At 35.8% G+C, this 25960-nt stretch overlaps 1 protein-coding gene across 2 annotated transcripts in view; it reads right to left on the bottom strand.

Annotated features, from left to right (window-relative positions):
• KIAA1328 (KIAA1328 ortholog) overlaps positions 1-25960 on the bottom strand; it is a 311457-nt gene that overhangs the window by 254614 nt on the left and 30883 nt on the right. For both annotated transcript variants that reach the window (XM_032859574.1, XM_032859572.1), the window contains exon 5: positions 12824-12939. In XM_032859574.1, the coding sequence (XP_032715465.1) occupies positions 12824-12939 (116 nt within the window). The remainder of the gene's footprint in view (positions 1-12823; positions 12940-25960) is intronic.

Below are 25960 nucleotides of genomic sequence, written 5' to 3' on the forward strand. Positions count from 1 at the left end.
ACCAAAAAACTTTGTCACTGAAGAATGTAATCATAAATAGTTTTATAAATGGTTGAAAATATTGCCTTGCTGAGAAGTGAGGCTAGATTTTCAGAATAAAAAAAAATGCACCTATGTCTGTCGATCAACAATGTAGGCTACATTTGCCCTTGATAGAAGGGTATGACCTATGTTTCCTTTTCAAAGATTTATTTATTTATTTGAGAGAGAGAGAGAGAGAGAGGGAGGAGGAGCAGAGGAAGGGGAAGAGAGAAATTTTAGCAGACTCCGTGCTGAGCACAGAGCCCAGTGTGAGGCTTGATCTCACCACCCCAAGATCATGATCTCAGCTGAAATCAAGAGTCAGATGAAGTCACATTGAACGCTTAACCAACTGCGCCATCCACGGGTCCCATGACTAATGTTTTCAATATGATAGTTGAAGATTCTATCACTGTGAGAAGTCCTAATTGCAGACTATGTAAGAGATGATATGGAAAATTCATGAAAGTTGGGGTAAAACGAATAGTTATGAAACTGCACCTCTACTGTAGTTTCTTCACAATCCTTACCACATTTTTTCACTGACAATTCCCTAAAGAACAGAAATCCTCGCAAAAATTTCACTTGCCTCTTGACCTGTTAGGCCAAACAACATTTCTATGCAAATAATCTTTTTATGCTATATCGGTTTTATGCTGTATCAGTTCTAATATATTTTTAGCAAGTAATCTGGGGCAAGAATCCTCTTAGAGCTGCTTGTTTACCCTATCTTGCCAGATTGCCAACCTTGCGCTTTGAACTTTGCAAAGTCAGCTCTGGTATAGCAGGTCCACTAAGAGTCAACAGTGAAATGATGCCATGAGCTGTCAGAACATAAGAAAAAAAAGGGTCTTCAAAAGATCAAGAAGTGGCAATACCTTCAGAATGGGAACCAAAAAGACCTGAATCTACTCTCAAGACAATCCTTCAGTGTACTGCTCTGATTTAAAATTTTCCAGCCATCCACTTGACAACATTCACAAAAGCATCCACAAACGGCGTAAAACCAAAATCTGATCGTACACAGTCCAAAAGGCAAGGAGTTCTTTCATAAAACCTGTCCTGCCATATTAATTGTTATCTCACTGACATGATCTTGGCCTCCCATCCTGCACCCTTCCCCTACCAAGTGACTCATTTTTTTTCATATTGAACATCTCCTAAATGCATACAAAGAGCTTAGATGCCAAGAGCATTAACATAAGTTTCCACCATGAGGTATTACAAATTTAGCGTAAGAAACAAAAGGAACAAAATTACAGAGAATACTTTCAGAACTAACACTGTGGTCTGATATATTCAAAGGCACTGAAAAATGTGCATCAACACATCAACCCTGAAGAAGCAGAATTCTAAATATTCATAACGAACAAGATCTTTACTAAGACTCACCTCCTCAGTCAAGACAACAAACTAACCCTAGTCAGGTAGACAACTATTTGTAATGAACGAAGCATTTTGAAGAGAAAACCAGATGATAACATTTAATCCTGAAAGTTTTATTTCATAAACCTATTTAAATGGAGACAGACTCTTTATCTAAAAGTGCAGATTTTTTTTTTTTTAATTTCCTTCGCCATTTGGGGGATGGAAAAGCATCCCTGATTTGTATATTAAAGCACAAGCATCTGTCCTACTGATGATATTCTAGGGAAGCACATTAGCATAAAATTTAACGATGTCAAATAAGTGGATGTGAAATAGGGACTGCGTAAAGACACTATTTCCAAGGCTGACAGAAACATCACTGTTTAGAAATGCAAATGAAACCATTATGTTCAATAATTATATGAAAATATGAACAGTTCAGCATGTTTTCCAGCCCTGATGGCGGTTAATGGGATGTACGCTTATGTAAATAACTACTATTAAAGCTAATGCTGAAAAAAACTAATAAATTCATACTAAAGCAACTGATTTAGTATGCTTTTAAACCCCAGCAGTGCTCACTTATTAGAAAAGAGTGCATTATTATGTTTAGAACTCATTACTGCTACAAGTCACTGCAACTCCATCAATTACCATGCATTAATGAAAATGGGACACATACAAAAAAAATTATTGCCTCTCAGCAGTTTTCTTTAAAGACAAAATCTAGGGGTATTACCATCATGGGGCCTTGTAGGGAACTTATCCACACTATAATCTTTATTACTGAAACAGTACTCCCAATATCATTACCCCAGGGTATTTTGATCATCAAAAGGGCTGACCTTTATGTAAAAATATCAATATTTTACAAGATTGACCATTTAACATCAATAAGAAATGTTTAATATTTGAATTTTGGCACCTGGTCCTTTTTTTTAAAGGGAGGCGAAGAAATGAAAATACACAGAGGCAGTTATACCAGTACAGAAGATAAATGGTTTCATTCAAAGATGTTCCCTGATCTAACGGATAAATGAGGTCTACATTCAGTTCTACATTTATGTCTCAGTGAATTCTGTGGAAATAAGGTATTGGACTTTTAAGAACAAACCTAAAATTCCCTTTTTGGCCACAAGATGGACTTTCCTGTGATACATTAAATATTTAGTACAAGAAATTAGGGAGCTAGAAAAGCCTTGTAGTTAAAAATTCAAGTTTAGCTAACACCTAGGAGTAAGGAAATGCTGACAGGGCAGGAATGCAAACAGAAATGCCTTTGCTCTCACTCTACTTGTGTCAACTTTCACAATTTATTCTGTTTAACATATGTAATTAAAGTGATCCTTCACTGTTTTCTAGCATTCAGAAAAACACAAAACACCTCAGTACCTACTAAATGTGAAAACATTTGCTAAATCTCAGACGCAGACTTGTTATATTTCAAGAGTACATGTTTATTTCAAAAGTCTAACAGTCATAGCAGTCCAAACATTTGCAGTTTTAGCTCTCATATGTTTATTCATCTCCCAAGAAGCTTTTACTACAATTTAGATATAGTATCACCAGGTGATGGTAGACTGCTATGATCTTGCAACCCCAGCAATGAAGTGTAAGTTTTCCCCCCAGGAGTCTGGCAGAATGACTTGGGCATTACAATTCATTCATGTAACCATTATTTTTTGAGTACATACTGAGTACTAGGCACTACACTAGATTCTCTGTGTATAACAGTGTACAAGACAGAAAAGATGTCCCAGGAGGGAAACAGACAATAAATAAGTAGATAATAGACTGTCAAGTGCTATGAATAATCAACACCCATTTACAACTTAAAAAATTAAAAAAAAAAACAACCTCTTAGCAAACTAGAAAGAAAACAAAAATTCCTCAGTGGGATAAAAGGCACCTATAAAAAACCCATAGCTAATATTAATCTTAACGATGAAATACATCGTTCCCCCTAAGAAAACAGGGCAAGGATGTTCTCAGTCATCACTTCTATTCAATACCTAACTGGAGGTACTGCAATAAAGCAAAAAAAAAGAAATAAAAGGCATAAAGATGAGAAAGAACTAAAAATGGTTTTATTTACAGATGCCATAATTGATTATAAAATCCTAAGGAATCTGTAAAACTGTTAAAATTAACAACTGACAATTTAGCAAGGTCAAAAGATAGAATCAATACACAAAAATCAATTATATTTCTAAATTCAACAATTACAAATTGAAATTAAAACTAAATTGAACCAACTTTTCAAAATTAGCAGACTCCCTCCTGCTGACTAAAATGAGCATGAGTGCTGACGCTTGGAATGCCAAGTTAAAAAAGTGTGGCTCCCTAAAACCTATGGAGTCAGTGTACCTGCCTGAAACTGCCAAAACTCACATGTTCTTTTACATGGAAAACAAGTATATATCTTGTTTTGATTACTGTTACTTTGACATTCTTGTTACACACAAAAAAAGTTTACTCCTGATACAGATTCATAAAATAACTTTAAGTATGCTCCACCCACTCTTAGCCTTTTCAGCTTTGTTTCTGCGTTATTTCCCTTGAGATCTCTTCTCTGCCGTGGAGATTCCTTAGCAATTCCTGACTGATTTCTCTTGGCAATTAGCTTTCTTAAAAATGCTTTAAAATTTTTAAAGACTGTTCCCTCATATACACAAAACATTTTGCTTCAAAAAAATATATAGTCCCTTTTAAAATTAGGTATCTAGTTATTCTCTGGACAACAGAACTCTACATGTGGACTCTAAAAGGAAAAGAAAAATCTTCAAATATAGCATCTGAAGTAAAATATTTGCAAGATTTATCAACTATGCCTTTATGTCTATTTTGTATGTTGTGAACTTTTTCAGGGCAATTTTGTAAATCTTAAATTTTTATAGAACATTTACCGTTTTGAAAAATCTGCATATTTTAGCTCATTTGATCACCTTATGTGGTGAGATTATTAACATGTTGAAATTAAGACTCACCGAGGTTTATCCAAGGTCAAACACCTAGTTTAATGCAAAATTAAGTCAAGATTTCAAGTTTTATGATTCCGGTGCTAGAGTGTTCTTGATATACACACTGAGATAAGTCCATATTTGAGACTTCTGGTCTCTGATTAACTGAAAGTTTACAAAAAGGACTTTTCATACAATTTTTAAGGATCAAAAAGCTGCCTTAGCAGCATAAAACACTTCTCTGCTGTTTCAAATAACTACATAATACTATAAGAAGATATAAATGCTATGACACTGCTCAATGATCACACTTACCTTCAAACTAAAACTTCCTCTCATTTCCTTAGCCTCTAGACTGCTTAACTCATCCTTGTGCTTTTAACACTGATGCCTTGGGGGTATCATCTTGAGACAGAGGCATCTGGCAACTTTTTCCTGCATTAGACTAGCAGCTGTTTTGTCACCATAGCATATAGCCTCTCTTCTCTATCGTCAAACTTCGTCTAGTGCAAATTTCTCACTAGGGCAATTAGTATTCCTAACCTTCTTTTCCGTTGGTTTCGTCTCCTATTTACTCTTTTGCCTCTTGCTGTTTCTCCTGTGTTTATCAGTTTTTGTGCGGAAAAAGGTCTTCTAAGTATGTCCCCAAAATAAAAACACACACATCCTAACAACTAGTTGAAAACTGACCAACAGGAACACAACAAATATTATCTTTAGATATTTGGATTTTCTAGGCTACGTTTATTTAGAAATTCAAGGACTGCTTAAGATGGTATTGACACAAAGGATTTTCTTCAGGATTTAAGAAAGCAGCTCAATAGATTGGGATTTCTGTATTAATAAAAGGCATCAATCCTTACCATCTATCACTAGGGAAAACTATTTCAGATTTCAGTTAACTTCTGATCATCATATAACTATACAATAATTACTATTTCTGAAAATGTAGAGCTTGGAAATCCAGAATCTTGGGTATAACTATGAAAATAAAAAAGGAAATGTTATTGTGTAAGTTTCTCACTGAAGTGAGGATATTACCACCTGAATCATTTAGACATTCACAAATGTTTAAATGACTAGGCCATACTAAAGTTAAGAACAAGACAAGTTTGCTACTGCTTAAAAATAAAGTCATCAACTACATTCTTCAAATCTAAGGCAATTACAAGCTGTGGTATGGCAAATGGATTTAGCTGAAGAGATTATGTCAGAATAGCCCTTTAAAGATCAGTAATGTAAAAGACTAAACAAAATAATGAACTCTCCTGAACAATAATTATTATGAGACTGACTTACTAAAGGTCTCATTCTTCATGCAAGAACTACTGAAACTTTCCAAAGTAATTTTAAAATGTTAAAATGATGTTTTACACGGATGTTAAGCAGATTTAGTACTATTTGGTCAGTGCAGAACTATCACTGAAAAAAACTTTTTTAATTAAAGAGTTGTACAAAATAAATTTTTTTTAAAAATCCCAGTGTTACTCACTATAAAGCAACACTCTGGGGGTGCTAAGCCTCCACATCTGGAGCCTTCAAAAAGTCAAAGAAATAAAAACACTATCAAGATCAAACTGGGGAAGTAAAGCTGTTTGTTTTAATATAAAATGGGTACAAACCACAGATATTAAAAGGATCTCAGACATTAAGGTGGAGAAATCCCTAAAAGCAAATCTCATAAAATAATACAAAATCATATTTTAAAAATAATTATTCAAAGTGCATTAATGCCCAAATAGGAGAATTAAAAATAAAGGAAAATGATTAGAATTAATATCTGAAAAAACAATAATGTTTAGAAATACTACCCTTGTATAGGTACACTGTAATGCCTTTTCACCTTATACTTAGAATAAAGAATAAAAATACCAAAGAACTAAGTACATATTAAATATTGTCTAATTCTGCTCAGGCTGCCATGACAAAATACCACAGACTAAGGGGTTTAAACAACAGAACTTCATTTTCTCACAGTTCTAGAGCCTGGCAAGTCCAACAACAAGGTCCTGCAGGGTTTGGTTTCCAGTGAGAGCTCTCTTCCTGGCCACCTCGATGTGTCCTCCTAAGGTGCAAGGCTGGGAGGGGGGAGGCAAAGAAGGATGGAGAGAGAGAGATCTCACCTCCTCTTCTTACAAGGCCACAGTCCTACTGGATTAGGGCCTGACCCTTATGACCTCATTTAACCTTAAGTAACCTCCTAAAGAACTCTCTCCAGACACAGTCACATTGAGGGGACTTTAAACATAGGAATGTTGGAGGGACCCAATTCAGTCCACCGCAAATACTAAAATAACAAACGCATACGTAAACAAACAAATGAATCTTGCTAAACCCAGAGTAGAGGGCAAACAGATTGAAAAGCACAACTGCATATCTCAATACTCCAAAGCATGTAAATTTAGCAGATGGGTAAATTTATCAGTATTTAAGATTTGTTTGATTTTCACAGAAGGACTGAAAATCAGAAAAAGTACTGTAAGATAGAAAGCAAATTTTAATCATTGGCTGGCACATTTGTTCTGACATCATATAAATATGTTAAAAACTCTCTTCCAGCCTTAAAACAAACTAAAAAAATTCCTTCAAATATTGATACCTCTTTGGCTAGACAGCATCTCCTTTTCTTCACAGCTTTTACTTTTTCACCCATATTCATATTTGAGTCTTAGATTCAAAGCCATTGCAAACTGGTTTATTCCCCTAACATACCAGTGAAATGCTCCTACATTCAATGACTTGTATAATGCCACAATGGTATAGAGTAGCTGATCCAAGACTCTGATATAAGCTTACTTATTAAAAATCCAATACTGTTGCAAGAACACCGCAGTTGCTTAAAGAACCATTAGAAACACAAGTTAGGGTAGTAAGTATAGGTATAAATTCTTGAAGAATTCTAAAAGCCAAGTTCTATAAAAAAAAATTATCAGAGAACATGTCTTAAAGAGGTACTAAAGAAGAAAATTAGAAAATTAATAAAAGGAGCAATGACAAAGAAATAGAAATAAACTGTAATAAGCAGGAAAAACTAATGAATCTTTTGTACCTCATATGTAGGGACCACACCAGGGAGGCATAAAAATTAAGGTCACATATGTTATGTGATATCAGTAACTGAGCGTTTAAACATCAAAATTAAGAATATCCATTTGATACTTTGGGCCATAAGAAGCCACAGCAAGGGATTAAAAAGCCAAGTGATGTAACAAAAATAGTCCTTAAGAAAAATTAACCTGACAGCAGTGATGAAAAGAAGTGGGTTAAGGACAGCGGAGAATGAGACAGTGACCAAAGGATACCACAAGTGTAATGGCAGAATGCATGGACATGCTCAAGGAAACAGCAAAAAACAACGGGCTGAGGATTTCAGAGGGAAATGATAAAGGCTCGGTGGCCGAATGAAAAAGCCAAAAAGAAAACCTAAGGAACATTCTACATGCGTAGATTTCTGGATAACTTAGGTTAGGCACCAAAAAATTTTTTAAAAGCACTATATTAATATAAGCAATTTTCATTAGATTGTGCTTTAACTATAAAGCAAGTTGCAAAAGTAAGGCTATGCAGAGATAATTCGGTATAATGAAAAGCCACTTGGAGTCAAAAGCTTTCATTCTGAAATACAATGGGTTGTTTCAGTCACCTCTCCAGACCTGTATCTTTACCTATAAAATAAGAATAAGAGTATCTGCCTCACTTAAGTGTGTTATTGTGAAGATTAGAAAGTACATGTGAGGGGCATCTGGCTAGCTCAGTGGGTTGAACATCCAACTCTTGATTTCGCTCAGGTCATGATCTCTGAGTGGTGATCTTGAGCCCTGCCTCAGGCTCTACATGGAACACAGAGTCTCCTTGTCCCTCTCCCTCCCCTTTCCCCGCCTCAAACAAATAAAATCTTTAAAGAAAGTAGTAAAATAAAAAATAAAAAGTACACGTGAAAATGCTCTGTAAATAGAAAACTAATATACAAATATAAGATGTCTTACTAAAATAAAAGAAGTACCAGAAGTACTAAGAAGTAACAGGGGATAAAAATTTAACGTTATTTCAAAGCCTCAGAATTATCACTATGAATGTTAGCTACTGCATTACATTTATCATATGAAGGCCTTGAGATATATCTAGGTGGGCAGAGTTCTAGACTGCTTGCCTTGTCAGTTTTTTTGTGGTTTTTAATAGTTTTCCTAAGAAGTCCCCTGTCAGCTTAAAATCTCTGTCAGTCCAGTTTCTGGGAGAGGAGAGTCAGACCTGGTTTCCTCTCAGTGAGGAACCAATAGGCGTAAGCAGTAAAGAGAAATTACGTCTCACACAGAAATTAGAAGATAAAGCACAGAGCAGATCACTTTCACTCTCCCAGTAGGTCTCGAAACTGCCTAGGTACTTGTATAACCCGATGAAAGCCATCAGAGCCCCAGTGAAGAAAGACAAAGAAATGAGAAGGCATTATTAGTTATCCACATATTGTAGAAGAAAACAGAGACTCAGAACTAAGTTCATTAATTTTTCAAAGTTAGACACTAGCTTTTCAAGGTTAGATAGTTTACCAGCACTAAAACAGGATTTTGTCTCTAAAGCCACTGTACTTCTCTATCACTCCCCTTGTTCTGCCAGTTAAAATAGCAAACATCAGACTTTACTTTCCTTCTGTAAGCTTTGGTATCATCCTGACCTGAGACATATGCTCTGAAAATACAATTAGCTCAAATATTAATCAACTTTTCTAATGACTACATTTTTCTGTGTCTTAAACTATTACCTGTTAATATGCTTCAGAACAATTCCAATTGGATATATTTCTCTCTAAGTTTCAGATTTATCTCTCCTTTCATACTCATTTAGGTAGGCAAAAATCTACTAGGTTCATCAGACTGCTTGACTTGGTGAATGGCATATTTATTCACAGAGTTAAGTTCTCAGGAAATAAGCTTTGTTCAAAGACTGAAAATTACAAGAATTTTTATGTTTTAGTAATAAATTCTCTATTCACTGTTAAGAACAAATCTTCAAAAGCCGGGTCCAAATGCAAACACATAAAATATCTTTTCTCTTTTTCACCAAGGGACTGGTCTGTGTTCGTATGGTGCCATAAGCCAAGTTATCAGAACTTTTAAAACAAAAAACCTTAAATTTAGTATAACACGTCTTTAAAATTCCAAAAATCTGAATTCATACAGTTCCTCACACAGAAACAGATTGTAAAATGACCTAATATTATCTGATTTCATGTATATGAAAGAGTCTGACTCACTCATGTATGATAGGCAAATGTATCTGTAGTTAAAATTATATTGTTTTAAATTATAACCTTGTTTTATGTTCCTAAGTTTTATAGGGTTTTATGTACTGTAAAATCGTCTATATTAACCTTTGACAGGTTTATGCTAGTAAAGGAGATTTGTACCTGAACAATCTACTTGGAATAAAAACCATGGGTGTCACTGTTTTTTAAATCTTTTTTTAAATCTTCCTCTCTCCCTTCTTCCACCGTTCCACAAAAACCACCTATCATTTGGTGATTCAAAAAAACCTTCAATTTTTCAATTTCAATTTTTGATAATGGTCTCACACCAATCTTCATTCACAATGATAATAAATGTTCAATTCAAATCCTTTCATATCATATGTAAAATACTTCCAACTGTGACATATGTCTAAGTCTTCAACTTTACTGACATGCCTTTTCCTTTTGTTTTTAGCATATAAGACAGATCAGGGGTCAGTAAACTTCTGTAGAGCCAGAAGAAGTACTTTAGGCAGGGCAGGCCACGGGGGTCTTTGCTGCAACTACTCAGCCAGCAGCCACAATGCAAAAGCAGCAGCAGGTAACACAGGAATGAACGGCTAGATTTAGCAGGCACCCTCCTGGATTTGGACCCTGGTAGTAGCTTGCTGATCCCTGAGCTAAGTGATTGGAGAAATGAATAATTGGGCTACTACAATCACCTGGGGTATCTTACTACTTAAACTACTAGAGGAAACCATTCATAGCCATGCTGAATTTACACTTCAGCACTAAACCCGACTCTTGACCAGAGTGCTAAAATAGCTACACATCTTGGTTAAGCACACTACCAAATAAATAAGGCCTTAATTTTGGCCAGGATTTCAAACTTGTCTACATCTCTGTTTCTCACCTTATTTCCCACTTTATGCTAATTCCAGTGGACATAATACTAATTTTTTTTTTTTTTTTTTTTTTTTTGGTCTCAGGAAGGCCAAGGCATCATTACCTCCTCTCCCTTTTATAGAAAGAGGCTTCTATTTCCCCTACTTCTGTTACCAGACTATAAAGGAAAATGCCCACTTTATCAGCCCTTCTTGCAGTTTAGCATGGCCATGTAATAAAGTTCTGGATAATAAATATCTCATGAAAGACTGCTGGAGGTTGGGGGCGGGGTGGGGAGGAGCAGGGTGGGGACTGCCCTGAGAAAAATTTCACATTTTTTTTTTAAAAAAGGAGACTGAGTCACAACTGCCAGAACTCCTTCCTCCGCCTTCTCCCTGCCCTAGGGCAAAGATGATATCTGGAATTAGAGCAACCATTCTGCAACCATTAGAACCTGCTAAGAGAACTGTGGAGATCCAGTGCTGAAAACTTTAAGCCACTGAAACAGTACCAGAGGCCACTTATCTCCAGAGTTTTTACATAGGGGGCAACTGGGTGGCTCAGATGGTTGTGTCTGCCTTCGGCTCAGGTCATGATCCCAGAGTCCTGGGATCCAGCCCCGCATTGGGCTCCTTGCTTGACAGGGAGCCTGCTTCTCCCTCTCCCTGTATTGATCCCCCTGCTTGTGTTCTCGCACACTCTCTGTCAAATAAATAAACAAAATCTTAAAAAAGAAGATGCTGTAAAATGAGAATTTTTGTTACAAATAAAAATATTCCTAATCTACCTTTTCTTGGAAGTCCAAGTCACTATTCCTTGTGACAAGTGAAGGACCAAAGTGGCTGAGCAGTTTGTTGTGAGTTCTGACTAAACAGCACTACTTTAACCCAGAGAGAGGAAAGTAGCAGGAAGAAAATCACAAAAGCGGGTCTAATCTGAGAGCTGACAGCCTAGTACAATAAAGTCAATGAAGGCAAAGAAAAGAGAAGATCCAAGATAATTACTCAAATGCTAGAAGTTATAGAAAAGAAATAATTGAGAAAGTACACCTTTAGAATTGTAGGCAAATAAACTTTGTAAATGTCCTGCTCAGCGAATCGAATCCGAAAATTTTGATCACATTAATTTCCAATTGTGTATTCCCACTTTTTGATAAAACAAAGAAATTCAGAACTCATTTTTTACATTTACATTTTTTTTTAAGATTTTATTTATTTATTTGACAGACAGAGATTACAAGTAGGTGGAGAGGCCGGTAGAGAGAGAGGAGAAAGCAGGCTCCTTGCTGAGCAGAGGAGCCCCCATGTGGGGGCTCGATCCCAGGACGCTGGGATCTTGACCTGAGCCGAAGGCAGAGGCCTTAACCCACTGAGCCACACAGGTGCCCCTACATTTACATTTTTTAAATGTTTTTTCCCAAGTGAATTATTTATACCTTTACGTTTCTATTTCCCTGGTATTCACAAAGGTAGAGTTATTGTCCATGTATGGTAATTTTAACACTAATTTTAAGAGCTTTTGAAATAATTATTAGGGATGAAGTTAATAATGATATTGCCAATATGGGCACAGGTTCCTTCAAGTATTCATATACTAGTTTCAAGTTTCATATACTATACTATCACCCTAACTTTAAGGATAGTCACTTCTCTTTTATATCAATACCACTGAAAAAACATCCAAAGATAAGTAGCCCAGCCAAAAGAAACTTCAGAAATATGCTTATTTTTTAACTTGCATATACCTTAACATATAATTCTTAAGTTAAAATACCAGCTTTTATTTTACTTTCTTACAAATAGTGCAATATATATTACATACACACACACACACTCACACATACACCTCTCTTTCTAGTTCTTAAACCCAATAGTCTCCTCCTCCATGAGAATTTTCGTGTATTATGCTGCAATGTAAACACTTACCAATTATGACATCTACAAATTACGATATTTTTTTTTTTTAATTTTTATGATTTCAGAGTAGAATTCCTTAGGGCTGTCAAAGCTTTAGCTAGAAAGAATGCCAAATACAAAGAGGTTTCAGGCTCAGTTAGAGCAGTGCAACAGAATTCAGTAAAGTTCCAACACTACATTTTAATGCCCAAATTTCTTATTGTCTTTTTTAGTTGACAAATATGTGCTCTGCAGCATAACAGCAGCGGCAGAACAGCTGGGTGGCCGTATCAAGCACAAAGGAAGCAACAGCACATGCTGTTAAGTGTCGTTTTGATTGCCTAAAAATGGCAGCCCATGCAGATTTATTCCCTGTTATAAATTAGAACAATTATTTCTCTGGAGCTTACATTTTCTTCATGAAAGAGTCAAATTTCCTGCACATTAAAAAAGAGGACTTTCAAAAAGGATATCTTCCCTTTCTTTGATGATCAGATCATTCTGTTCTTCCAACTGCCTGATCTTCTTCTCAAATGATTCCTGCTCGGCTCGGAATCGTTCTTCTGTCACTTCCTTTTCCTCACTTACTCTGAAATACAAAAATGAAAAGAAAATGCCTATAAGAATAAGAAAATATGTGCCTACAGCTGTCGTCTACCAAAACCAGATTTCTTCCAGAGGTGTGCTGTTATCTTCAGGGATAATCTATATTTGGCTTTTTAAAAAAATTAACCTCTCATAAGGCAATCTTGCATACCTTTGTGATAAAATATGAACCAGATTTTTATATCAAAAATGTTCCCAATCATCAGATGTATCTTAAATATGGAAAGTCCAACATAGAATATAAGTTTCGAATTGTAATCCAGGACAGAAAAATATCCGACTTTTAAAACACAGTTTCATTTCTCATCAAAATAGACACAAATAATTTATTTTGATTTGAATCTTTTTCATATTTTTATTTAAATCCTGTCAATGAAATAAACAATCTATATCTCTCTTAAATATTTCATATATACACATAGGTAATTAATTTTATTCTTTTCCTTGGTACTGATATCCGCATTCCTCAGTAGCATATAAATAACCAGACTAGAATAAAAAGATGGCATTAACATAAAAGAAACTACAACTATTCTTAGTCCAAAAGGAATTACAAGTGTTAAAAAATACTGACCAAAAAAATCTGTATCTTTAATGTTTAACTCTGAGAAGTATTCCAACTCAATATTATCAAAAAGAGGTGACTTCTGACAGGAGGACAGGGGGGAAATTTAAAAACGCCGATTAAACAAGAACAACATTAAAACTTATTTTAAAATGACAACTCTATTTCTCATGTTACTCTGTGCATAGAGATGTTTGCCCTGAATTTTTCTGTGACTCTTGCTTATGCCTCCAAAGAGAGTACAACATTTATCTTACAAGATCACACAGCAATATGTGTAAAGGGAATCCACGGGGACTCCTTTGAATTTACTTCCATCCAGACCCCAGCTCTACTACAGCAATTTCTGAATAACATGAACTCCGCAGCCTTTCCTTTGTTGCTAGCCTTCTGGTGGAGATACTTGAAATCAATGAAGTAACAGAATGAAAATTGGATTTTTGAATGTTTGAGCTGATTACATCTTGTCTTTGAAATAATTTACATGAAAGAGCATGGCACACAATAGTGTTCAAAAAAGAGGTTTATGTTTTCTTGCTCATCATCACATTAAAATCATTTCCCCGAGCCCCTATTATTTATGTCTAGCATACTATTAGGCCCATGAATGGGACTCAGGCCCTTCCTTCTAAGAGGGTAACCTGAAATAGAAAACATGTATAAGGAATCCAGACAGTTAAACAAATAGACACATAAGGACAATTTATCCCCTGGTCTCAGGTTCTCCTGCCTCCATTGTTGCCATCCCTTTCCAAGGTCTTCCCCTTTATTGCTATTACTCTCAAGCACACTTGCCCTACCTTTAGAAATAATTCCTGCTGCCTCTCAGTCTTTCTAGAATTGTCAAACATTGGAACCACGAATTATTTTCTACCATCTAAATCTTCAATCTGTCAGCCTTCTGAAACATCTTTGCCAAGATACTGTCCAAATCAAGTAAACCCCCAAAGTGCAAAGTGGAAAACGATGTACACATGGGGACATGAGAAAAACTGTGCTTACTTCTCAAAGCATCATTATTCTCACTCATGAAGAATAAAGCTAGACTAGACAATTTTCAAAATTCTCTCCATCTAAATTCACTACTATAAATATCCTAATACTGTACATACATCCTTTATAAATATGGAGAACATTCATAAAGGAATAAGAAAGAAGTTCTCAAACATTTGTTCAAGACACAAGGCATACAATACTATAATCTAGGCAAAACCTATAGCCATAGAATGAGAAAAAAAGTAGTTAAGAGAAATACTAAAAAGCATAAAGATGTAAAATTTGGCATAACATAAAAAGTGACAAATATGTAGGATTAGGCACAAAATAAAGATGAGGGGCACCTGATTGGCTAAGTCAGAAGAGCAAGCAATTCTTGATCTCAGGACTAGAGTTTGAGCCCCACCTTGGGTTATGAAAGTAACCCAAGAAGAAGTTACTAAAAACAATGAATAAATTAAAAAAAAATAAGTGATAATATATCTATTATATATATATATACACAATATATATATCTATTATATATATCTATCTAATATATCCATATAAAATATATAGATAGAAGATAGATAAGATTAAAGATTTTATTTATTCAACACAGAGAGATAAAGAAGAGGGAACACAAGCAGGGGGAGTGGGAGAAAGAGAAGCAGGCCTCCTGCTAAGCAGGAAGCCTGATGCAGGGCTCGATCCCAGGACCCTGGCATGACCTGAGCCGAAGGCAGACACTTAGCGACTGAGCCACCCAGGTGCCCAGTGATGCCATATATTGTAAGGAGAAAAAAAGCATGTCAAGGTGAGAAAATATGTAGCAAAATCTCTCTCTGTTTAGACTGATAAAATCTTAAAGATATGACTAGAGAGTAAAATTCCTAAGTAGACAAGAAAAGATTTATTTTCATTTAATTATTAAAAAATATTTACTGAAAGGGTGCCTAGGTGGCTCAGTTAAGCATCTGCCTTCAGCTCAGGTCATGATCCCAGAGTCTTGCGATCTAGGCCCTGGCAGGCTCTGCTCAGTGGGGAGTCTGTTTCTCCTCCCTCCGCCTCTGCCCCTAACCCTGCTGGTGTTTGCTGGTCTCTGCATATACACTCCCTCAAATAAATGAAATCTGTTAAAAAAATATTTACTGAATGACTAAATAAAAAAAATAAGTAACTTTAGTCAGTTATGGGGTATCCAAAAGGAACATAAAAATGGCTCCCCATCATTTCAAGACTATTCATAAAGGCCCCTATAAATTATAAGGAATGGACCAAAGATCTGTTTTGTCAACAAGCATTGCTCCAGGGTCAGAAAAACAGTAAAAAAAAAAAAAAAAAAAGAAAGAAAGAAAAGAAAAGAAAAAAGTAGAATGCCAAGTTTACCTTAACATTAAACTAAACACAGAGATTATCTCTAGAGCCTGCCAGGTCAAAACATGTAGGTATTCATCAATATTCACTTACTCCCTTTGTTGGGCCTGAAGGAGATTCACGAAAACTCTAAAGATCACTTGAGGGCAGAAATGCTTATAGATATCTCACAATGCCAGACTCTACAATGAGCTTTTCCCAAAACTTAAGCTACTCTATCTAGAAAAATCACTCTTCTAAATTTAATTTCGGGAGTATGTTTGAAAAATTTGTTGCTGCACTGTTTATACAGGGCTCCTTTGTTTTAATCTCTTCTGTTATGCTGCTATGATTAGACTACTCTTAAGCAATCATTATACTCTAGAAGGCTATAAACTTAAGCACAAAGGGTAACACTTCTTCTGCAGACCTATCTAAAGATATGTATGGCTTCTTTGTGGTCCACTAGCCTACTTAATACGAGCACATATATTAATACAACCTTTAAACGCAGAGGACTTGCCAATAAAATAGCCTCCAGATTTGATATCTACTCTGAAATCTGTCTTTTAAAATTAATGTTCAATAATATTTCCCTGGAAGTATATGTTCAAGAAAATATCTGGTATCATGATCTACATTTTCCAATCAAAGCATTCTCAGACCACAAAGTAATATAAGAAGACTTAATCCTCTATCTCATGTGGAGAACAGAAATTAGTTAATTAAGAAAATGAGAATCTAAATACAGGGAAGGGAAATATTTGACCAATAGGATTAAAAAGTTAAAAAGGACAACAACTTTGTAATATAATGAAGTTCAGAATTGTGATGCTCCCACTTTGTTTTTCAAGAGTGCTTTGGCTATTCAGGGTCTTTTGTGGTTCCATACAAATTTTAGGATTGTTTGTTCTAGCTCTGTGAAAAATGCTGGTGGTATTTTGATAGGGATTGAATTAAATGTAGATTGCTTTGGGTGGTATAGACATTTTAACAATATTTGTTCTTCCAGTCTATAAGTATGGAACATTTTTCCATTTCTTTGTGTCATCCTCAATTTCCTTCCTAAGTGTTCTATGGTTTTCAGAGTGTAGATCTTTTACCTCTTTAGTTAGGTTTATTCCTAGGTATCTTATGGTTTTTGGTGCAATTGTAAATGATACTGATTCCTTGGTTTTTCTTTCTGCTTCTTCATTTTTAGTGTACAGAAATGCAACCAATTTCTGTACATTGATTTGGTATCCTGCAACTTTGCTGAATTTGTGTATCAGCAAATTTTTGGTGGAGTCTTTTGGGTTTTCTATGTAGAGTATCATGTCATCTGCAAATAGTGACAATTTTACTTCTTTCTTGCCAATTTGGATGCCTTTTATTTCTTTTTGTTGTCTGATTACTGAAGCTATAGTCATCAAGACAGTATGGTACTGGCACAAAAACAGACAAATAGATCAATGGAACAGAACAGAAAACCCAGAAATGGACCCACAATTATATGGTTAACTAATCTTCAACAAAGCAGGAAAGAATATCTAATGGAAAAAAAACGGTCTCTTCAACAAATGGTGTTGGAAAAACTGGACAGCAACATTCAGAAGAATGAAACTGGACCAATTTCTTACACCGTACACAAAAATAAATTAAAATGGTTCAAAGACCTAAATGTAAGATAGGAAACCAACAAAATCCTAGAGGAGAATTACAGGCAGCAACCTCTCTGATCTTGGCCATACCAGGTTCTTACTAGATGCATCTCCAGAGGCAAGGGAAACAAAAGCAAAAATGAACTACTGGGACTTCATCAAGATAAAAGGTTTCTCCACAGCAAAGGAAACAATAGAAAAAACTTAAAAGGCAGTCCACGGAATGGGAGAAGATATTTGCAAATGACATATCTGAAAAAGGGTTAGTATCCAAAAATCTATAAAGAACTTACCAAATTCAAACACCCCAAAACAAATAATCTGGTTAACAAATGGGCAAAAGACATGAATAGACATTTTTCCAAAGAAGACATCCAGATGGCCGACACATAAAAAGATGTTCAACATCACTCATCATCAGGAAAATAAGTCAAAACCACAACAAGATACCACCTTGTACCTGTTAGAATGGCTAAAATTAACAAAGATGTTGGCGAGGATGCAGAGAATGGGTAATCCTCTTACACTATTGGTCAGAATGCAAATTGGTGTGGCGATTCCGGAAAATAGCATGGAGGTTCCTCAGAAAGTGAAAAATGGAACTACAACTACAACCCAGCAATTGTACTACTAGGTATTTACCCAAAGGATACAAAAATACTGATTTGAAGGGGCACACGCATCCCGATGTTTATAGCAGCATTAACAACAATAGCCAAACCATGGAAAGAGCCCAAAATGTTCATGGACTGATGAATAGATAAAGAAGATGTGGTATGGGGCTCCTGAGTAGCTCAGTTGGTTAACCAACTGACTTAGACTCGGGTCGTGATCTTGGAGTCCCAGGATTGAGTCCCGCATCGGGCTCCCTGCTTGGGAGGGAGTCTGCTTCTCCCTCTGACCCTCCCCCTTCTTATGCTCTTTCTCTCATTCTCTCTCTCTCAAATAATTAAATAAAATCCTAAAAAAAAAAAAGATGTGGTATGTAAATACAATGGAATATTACCCAGCCATCAAAAGGAGTGAAATCTTGCCATTTGCAATAATGTGGATGGAGCTAGAGTGTATTGTGCTAAGCAAAATAAGTCAGTTGGAGAAAAACAATACCATATGATTTCACTCATATGTGGAATTTAAGAAACAAAACAGATGAACATATGGGAGGGGGAATAAAAGAGAGAGGGAAACAAACCATAAGATACTCTTAACTAGAGAACAAACTGATGGCTGATGGAGGGGAAATGGGTGGGGGATGGGCTAAATGGGCAATAGGTATTAAGAAGGGCACTTGTGATGAGCTCTAGGTGTTATGTGTAAGTGATGAATACCTGAATTCTACTCCTAAAACCAATATTACACTACATGTTAGAATCTAAATAAAAACTTGAAAAAAATGCATCTACTTAAAACTGGCTGATGGGGCACCTGGGTGGCTCAGTGGGTTAAGCCTCTGCCTTTGGCTCAGGTTATGATCTCAGGGTCCTGGGATTGAGCCCCACATCAGACTCCCTGCTCAGCAGGGAGCCTGCTTCCCCTTCTCTCTCTGCTTGCTTACTTGTGATCTCTCTGTCAAATAAATAAATAAAATTAAAAAAAAAAAAACTGGACTGTTAAAACGGTTTCCTTCAAAAACTTCTACAAAATGTATTCTTATCTGTCAAGAAGAGAGAATTTATATCCTTAGAGTTGGATGGTCAGGCTGAATATTGTGCCAAAAGTACTGAATTTCTTTGAAGTCTTATTTTTTTGCTTAAACATCTCTGCACATTTTGCATTTTTCTACATAAAACAATCTTTCCTATTTTAATAAAAAACATTTTCCAAACTCACCTACTCTTAATTTTCTTGTAAAACTGGCATTCTAGAAAAAGATTTCTTTTATGGCTTTGCATAACCTTGATGTTCTTCCGGATACTCCAGGAGTGGGTACTTTTACAGTAATGTGAAAGACAAGGTCAAGGCAGCAAGCCTCTATTCTAAAGAGAACTATACCTATAAAGAGTTCTCTAAAGAGAACCGCAACCAGATAAACTTCTTGCCTTATTTAATGTATTGTGTTTGGAAGCTGGATATGCTGGTTCCATTTTATAAATTCTGAACATCAATTTAGTAGTAGGTAAGATTTAGAGAAGGAAACAGATTTTATAGGAATTTGGCAAAGAGAGACATACAGTTTTCAAGCAATAGTAAATAAATGGTGAAAAATAAAAGAGCTATCATCATTAAAAAATATTTTGGTGCAATCACCTTAATGCCTTCTTTACAAATAGTAACATTTGGCTATTACTTTAAAAACATCATCTAAAGGAATGCAGGTGCTTTAAGAAATCAGAGACATAACAATCTATGTCAAAAGGGCTCTAAGAACTACAGAGTAGTATCAAATGAACATAGATCCAAAAGTCCTCAAAAAAACCATGTTCTGTTATCCAGAAACATAACAAAAGGATTCTAAATCATGACCAATTAGGATTTATCCCAGGAATGAAAAGTTGGTTTAACATTCAAAAATCAATTAATGTAATACACCATATCAGTAAAACAAAGAACAAAAACCACATGATCATGTAAGTAGATTTGGAAAAGTGAAAAAAATCCAACAATGATTCATGATTTAAAAAAGGAAAAAAACCTCAAAAACAGAGAAAGACAAGGGAACTTCCTCAATCTAAAAATAGGCTATTTAGGAAATACCCACATTAATATAGCATATCTAATGTTTTTCCCCTTTGATCACTAATAAGAATGCCTGCTCTTGCCATTTCAGTTCATATTGTACTGGAGACTACAACCAGGGCAGTCAAGTAGGAAAAAAGAAATAAAAGACACCTGGATTCTAAAAAAAGTTAAACCATCTCTACTGCACATGACATGCTTTTGTATACAGAAAATCTAAGAAATCCACTAAAAAACTATGAAAACTAATGAAGGAGTTCAGTGGGGTTATGAGATACAAGATCAGTGTACAAAAGTCAACTGTGTATTTATATGCTAGCAGTAAGTAACCCCAAGAGGAAATCAAGGAAACAATTCTATTTATATTTGCATCAAGAAAAATAAATTACAAAGGAGTAAATTCAACAGGAGAAGCGAGACTTGTACACTGAGAGCTTAAAAAATACTGTCAAGAGAAATTAACAACCCAAATAAACGGAAGGCATTCCATGTTCATGATTGGAAGACTTAACATCGTTAGGACTAACCTTCAGATTTAACTCAATCTCTATCAAAATCACAGCTGGTTTATTTGCAGAAACTGACAAGCTGACCCAACTCTAAAAGTAATACAAAAATGAAAGGGACCCAAAATATCTAAAATATTCTTGAAAAAGGAGAAGAAGATGGAGGACTCACACTTTCCAATTTTAAAACTTAGTACAAAACTATAATAATCATGACAATGTTGTACTTGCATGAAGACAGACACAGGAAACAATGGAACATAAATAAATATTCACATTTATGGTACACTGATTTTTCAACCAGGGTATCAAGAAAATCAAAGAGAAAGAATAGTCTTTTCAACAAATAGTGCTGGAACAACTTGCTATCCACATACAAAAGATTAAAGTTGGACCCCTACCTCACACCACATAAAAAAATTGACATTAATTGAATCAAAGACCTGGAAGAAAACAGAAGCATAGATCTTTGTTTTCTTGGATTAGGCAATGGTTTCTTAGGTATGTATAACATCAAAAAACAATCTATAAAAGAAAAATAGATAAATTAGTCTTCATCAAAATGAAAAACTTTTGTGTGTTTATTTTAAAGATTTTATTTATTTATTTGTCAGAGAGAGAGAGTGTGCAGGCACACAAGCAAGGAGAGTGGCAGGGAGAGGCAGAAATAGGCTCGCCATTGAGCAAGGAACAGATGCAGGACTCAATCCCAGGACCCTGGAATCATGACCTGAGTCAAAGGTAGACACTTAACCCATTGAACCATCTAGGCATCCCCAAAACTTTTGTGTTTCAAATGACCCCACCAAAAAAGTAAAAACAATGCACAGAATGGATAAAATTTTTGCAAATAATATATCTCATAAGGGACTTGAATGGAATATATAAGAACTCTAAAAACTCAACACTAAAAAGACAACCTAATTTAAAGCATCAAAATAGATACTTCTTCAAAGAAGATACACAAATAACCAAGAAGCACATGAAAAGTTGTTCAATATCATTAGCCACTAAGCAAATGCAAATTCAAACAATTAGATACCACTTCAAAACTACTAGGAAGGTATAATAAAAAAGACATAAAATAAAATATTGGCAAAGGTATGGAGCAATTGGAACTCTCACAGATTGCAGGTAAGAATGCAAAATGGTGCAGCTACTTTGGAAAACAGTCTGGCAGTTCTTCAAAAAGTTAAACATAGAGATGACATACAACCCAGCAATTCTGCTCCTAATACACCCAAGAGAAATAAAATATATGTTTACAAAAAACTTGTGGACAAATGTTTATAGCTATATTATTCATAATAGCCAAAAAGTGGAACCAATGCAAATGTCTATCAGCTGATGAATGGATCAAGTGACAAAAATGTATATTGTTTTTAAAACTAAGAATAAAACACATTTTCCAAGGAACAAAACATAAGAGATAGTATGACATATAATGCTTTTAGAGGTGAATTATTTGATCAATTACATTCATGGTTAAATGCACACCCCAAAAAAGTTCGCATTCTCATACTCACTGATTACTTCTTTTAGTTCAAGAACATCCTCATTTCATTTCATAATCTAACTACTAAAATCTGATAAGGACATTATAGGAAACAAAAATTATGGTCTAATCTATCTAATAAATATAGCTGAAAAAATCCAAAAAGAAAACAAAAAACAAAAACAATATAGCCAAGGCAAAGCCAAATCCAAAGATATAAAAAGATAATACATCCAAGATGAGTTTATCCCAGGAAAGCAAGACTTATGTAAGAGTTGAAACATGATGTAATTTACCATATTAATAGAATAAAGGAGAAATGTTCTATGATCATCTATAAATACAGAAAAGGCATTTGTCAAAATTCAACCAATTCATGATAAAACCTCTACAATCTAGGGACTGAAGGAACTTCCCCAAACTAATAAGGAGCACCTAATCTATAAAAACCTAGAGTTATTACAAGGATGGGAAAAAAACTCTTTCTCCTTAACCTTGTACTTAAAACATGAAACAAGAACGTCAGCTATTACTACTCCCATTCAATACTGATTGGAGTTCCTAGTCAGTCCAATAATATAAGAAATCAAAGTAAAATGCATACAGATTATAAAGAAAGAAGTAGAATTTTATGTGTAGATAATATGATTGTGAATGTAGAAAACAGAAGGAAACTACAGAAAATATATTAAATAAGGTAAATTTAAGAAAATCACAGTGTTGTTGTGGTACCCAGCCTCTATAAAATGGGTCCCAGTGATCCCTGTCTCCTCATATTCATGTCCTTGTTTAATCCCTTCCCCTTGAATGGACCTAATGACTCTCAAAATTGACTGGATGTCACTTCTAAGCGACTAGGTTACAAATGGTAGTGACTTCTGTCTGGATTATTCTTGCTCACTCTGATGGGAGCCAGTTGCCAAGTTATAAGCTGCCATATGGAGGCACTTGAAACAAGGAATGGAGGGAGGCAGCCAACAGCCAGCAAAGAACTGAAAAAAACAGTCTTAGAAAGACATCACTGGAAATTGAAGAAAGGGGAAGCACTGTATGTGGTAGCAAAAAGTTTACCCATATCATACCATCTTTAGTAATGTGGGAAGTAAGAAATGTGCCTAATGAGGTGGATAACCAATGAATCTAAGGAGATTTTCAAGTAAAGTGTTGAAGGTGCTGCCTGGTTTCTTCCTGGGGCTTACTGTGAATTGGAAGAAAAGATAAATTCAAGGCAAGACTATTAAACCAAAATGAGTCACACTTTCATACTTCTAAAGATTCTCAGCCTCTCCACATAGCAAACATGCTAAAAGTAAGAAAAGTCTTCAGAATAAATTTCAGATCCAGGACACTACGAGGAAAAACAAGCTCTAGAGATAAAGCCAAGACTTAACTTCTTAAGACCTTAGAAAGACCAAAGTTGATGCCACAATATAGTCATACAAAAGGCACTGTGAAGAGCTGAGTGGTGGGCCTCACCAATCCTCTCAGTTAAAAAGTAAAACCTTTGAAAAAAAAAAAAAAAAAAAAAAAAAAAAAAAGAGGGGCCTCTAGTATTTTAAATGGCTAAAATTCTGTGATGTTAGGTAGCCATAGATAATACATATTTAACATATTAGTTATTTTAAATTCCTCACCAGACAATTTCAACTGTATGTGCTTCTGTTGCTTTGTCTCTTTTGCACGTTTTCCCCTGTCTTTTCAAATGCTCATAATTTTAGTGATATCAGGATATCCTGAGTAAGATATTACAATCTGAGGCAAATAATTTCTATGCTTGGTAATGGGCAGACCTTTCCTTTGGTTAGGTTTTTAGTGTAGGAATTGTATTTATCTAATCAGAAGTTAGGCAGGTTTGGTGTTTGCTATTGCTATGGTTATCCTTAGTGCACCAAAGGCTTCAAATTCCTCTAAAGCATAACTTCTCTTCATGTGGGACCACATGCTTTCCTCAAAGCCTGCTGTACCCTCAGCTCTCTGTCTCCCAACCTAGAGGGTTTGGCTCTTATGAGTTTCTCACCAGTATTCAGCTGTTAATTCTATTAGACACCGGTTAGTTTGGTGGTGGGGAGTCTGGGTTAGGGTGCTGTTTGCCACTATTCTAAGTAGACCTATGCTAATCAGAATCCCCATGCCTGGGGGGCGCCTGGGTGGCTCAGTGGGTTAAAGCCTCTGCCTTCGGCTCAGGTCATGATCTCAGGGTCCTGGGATTGAGGCCTGCATCAGGCTCTCTGCTCAGCAGGGAGCCTGCTTCCCTCTCTCTTTTTCTGCCTATCTCTCTGCCTACTTGTGATCTCTGTCTGTCAAATAAGTAAATAAAATCTTAAAACAAAAGAAAAAGAATCCCCATGCCTGGGTTTCAAAGTGCTCCTCTCTCTCTTACTGCAGTTCTGGAACTGCAGTTTCTGGGATGTAATCCTGCATTCCTCTGAGGTTATTTTCTGTCCCCTCCCCTCCCAGCTTCAGTGTTTTCACCAGTGCCTTAAGGGCCCCTCATTCCTGAACTTACGGTTTTTGTTACATAGGAGAGATACAGAAGAGGTCTCCAGGACATATTTGTGTCTTTTCCATTGCAACCATTGTTCCCTTCCCCAGGCTTATAGCAAGAAAAAATGCTTTATCAGGGCTCTCATCAAGTGGAGCTTATGGAGAAAAAGCTTGCAAGACAGTTCAAGATGCACCCTGCAAGACAGATCAAGCTCCAGAGGGTTCCCCATTCTCTCTTGCCCACAGTTGGCCTCCACCAATTTGTTATCTACTGCAACTGAAATGTCCCTACCTATTGCCAGTTGTGTCTACCCCAAGCAAGCTAGTGCTCACGCTTCATCTTTCCCTGCAAGTACATGTCTCTCCTGACATTTCAGGTTATGGTTGCTTTGTGAATTGAGCTCTGATTGTTTCAAGAAATGTCCTGAGCTTGCAGTTTATTTCACCTCCCACCCCCCACCCTCCCTTCCCGCCTCTCTCCTACCTTTCTTCCCTTCCTTCCCTCCTTCTTTCCCTTTTTTCTTTTTAATTATAAGTCTGGGGGCAACATCCTCTGCAGTCACTTAGACTTACCTATAATTATTTAAACATACTTACATATTTAGTTGTTTCTGCTCTTATTAAAATAATTCAGGGGTGCCTGGGTGGCTCAGTGAGTTAAATGACTGACTCTTGATTTCAGCTGGGGTCATGGTCTGAGCACAAAGCACCAGGCTTTGTGCTCAGCCCAGAGTCTGTTTGTCCCTCTCCCTCCTCTGGAGCGCAGGCTCTCTCTCAAATAAATAAAATCTTAATTAATTAATTAACTAATTAATTAACTCCACAATGAGGCAATTAGATTGAGGTGGCTTTACTGCCTTAGCAGCCTAAGGAAGCAAACCAAATCTTACACCCATAATACCTCAAGGTTAAGAAATTAAAACCCAAGAACAATCCATCACCAACAGACACTTAGCCATTCCCAAATAAGGCAATGGCTTATGCTACAGCCCAGGCAAATACTTTCATTGCTTTGCTTCCATCTTTTCTCCCATAAAAGTCTGTCTCCTAGCTCCTGTTGGTGGAGGGCTCCTAATAAACACTTCCAGTGCTGGGCTGCCTGATTTGAATGGATATTTTTGCTCAAATTGAGTCTTAAAAATGTAGTATGTCTCAGTTTATTTTTTAACACTCTTATTTTCCTAATATGCCCTCCCAATTTTCAAAGCTGGAACAATTTTAACAACAAAATAAATGACAATAGTATTGGGTTATAATCCACAGAACCATAACATTTATTAATGTGAAAAAATAAATTAAGGCATATT

The sequence above is a fragment of the Lontra canadensis genome, unplaced genomic scaffold, assembly GCF_010015895.1.
Source record: "Lontra canadensis isolate GAN:19392208 unplaced genomic scaffold, GSC_riverotter_1.0 scaffold17, whole genome shotgun sequence".
Lineage (NCBI taxonomy): Eukaryota > Metazoa > Chordata > Mammalia > Carnivora > Mustelidae > Lontra > Lontra canadensis.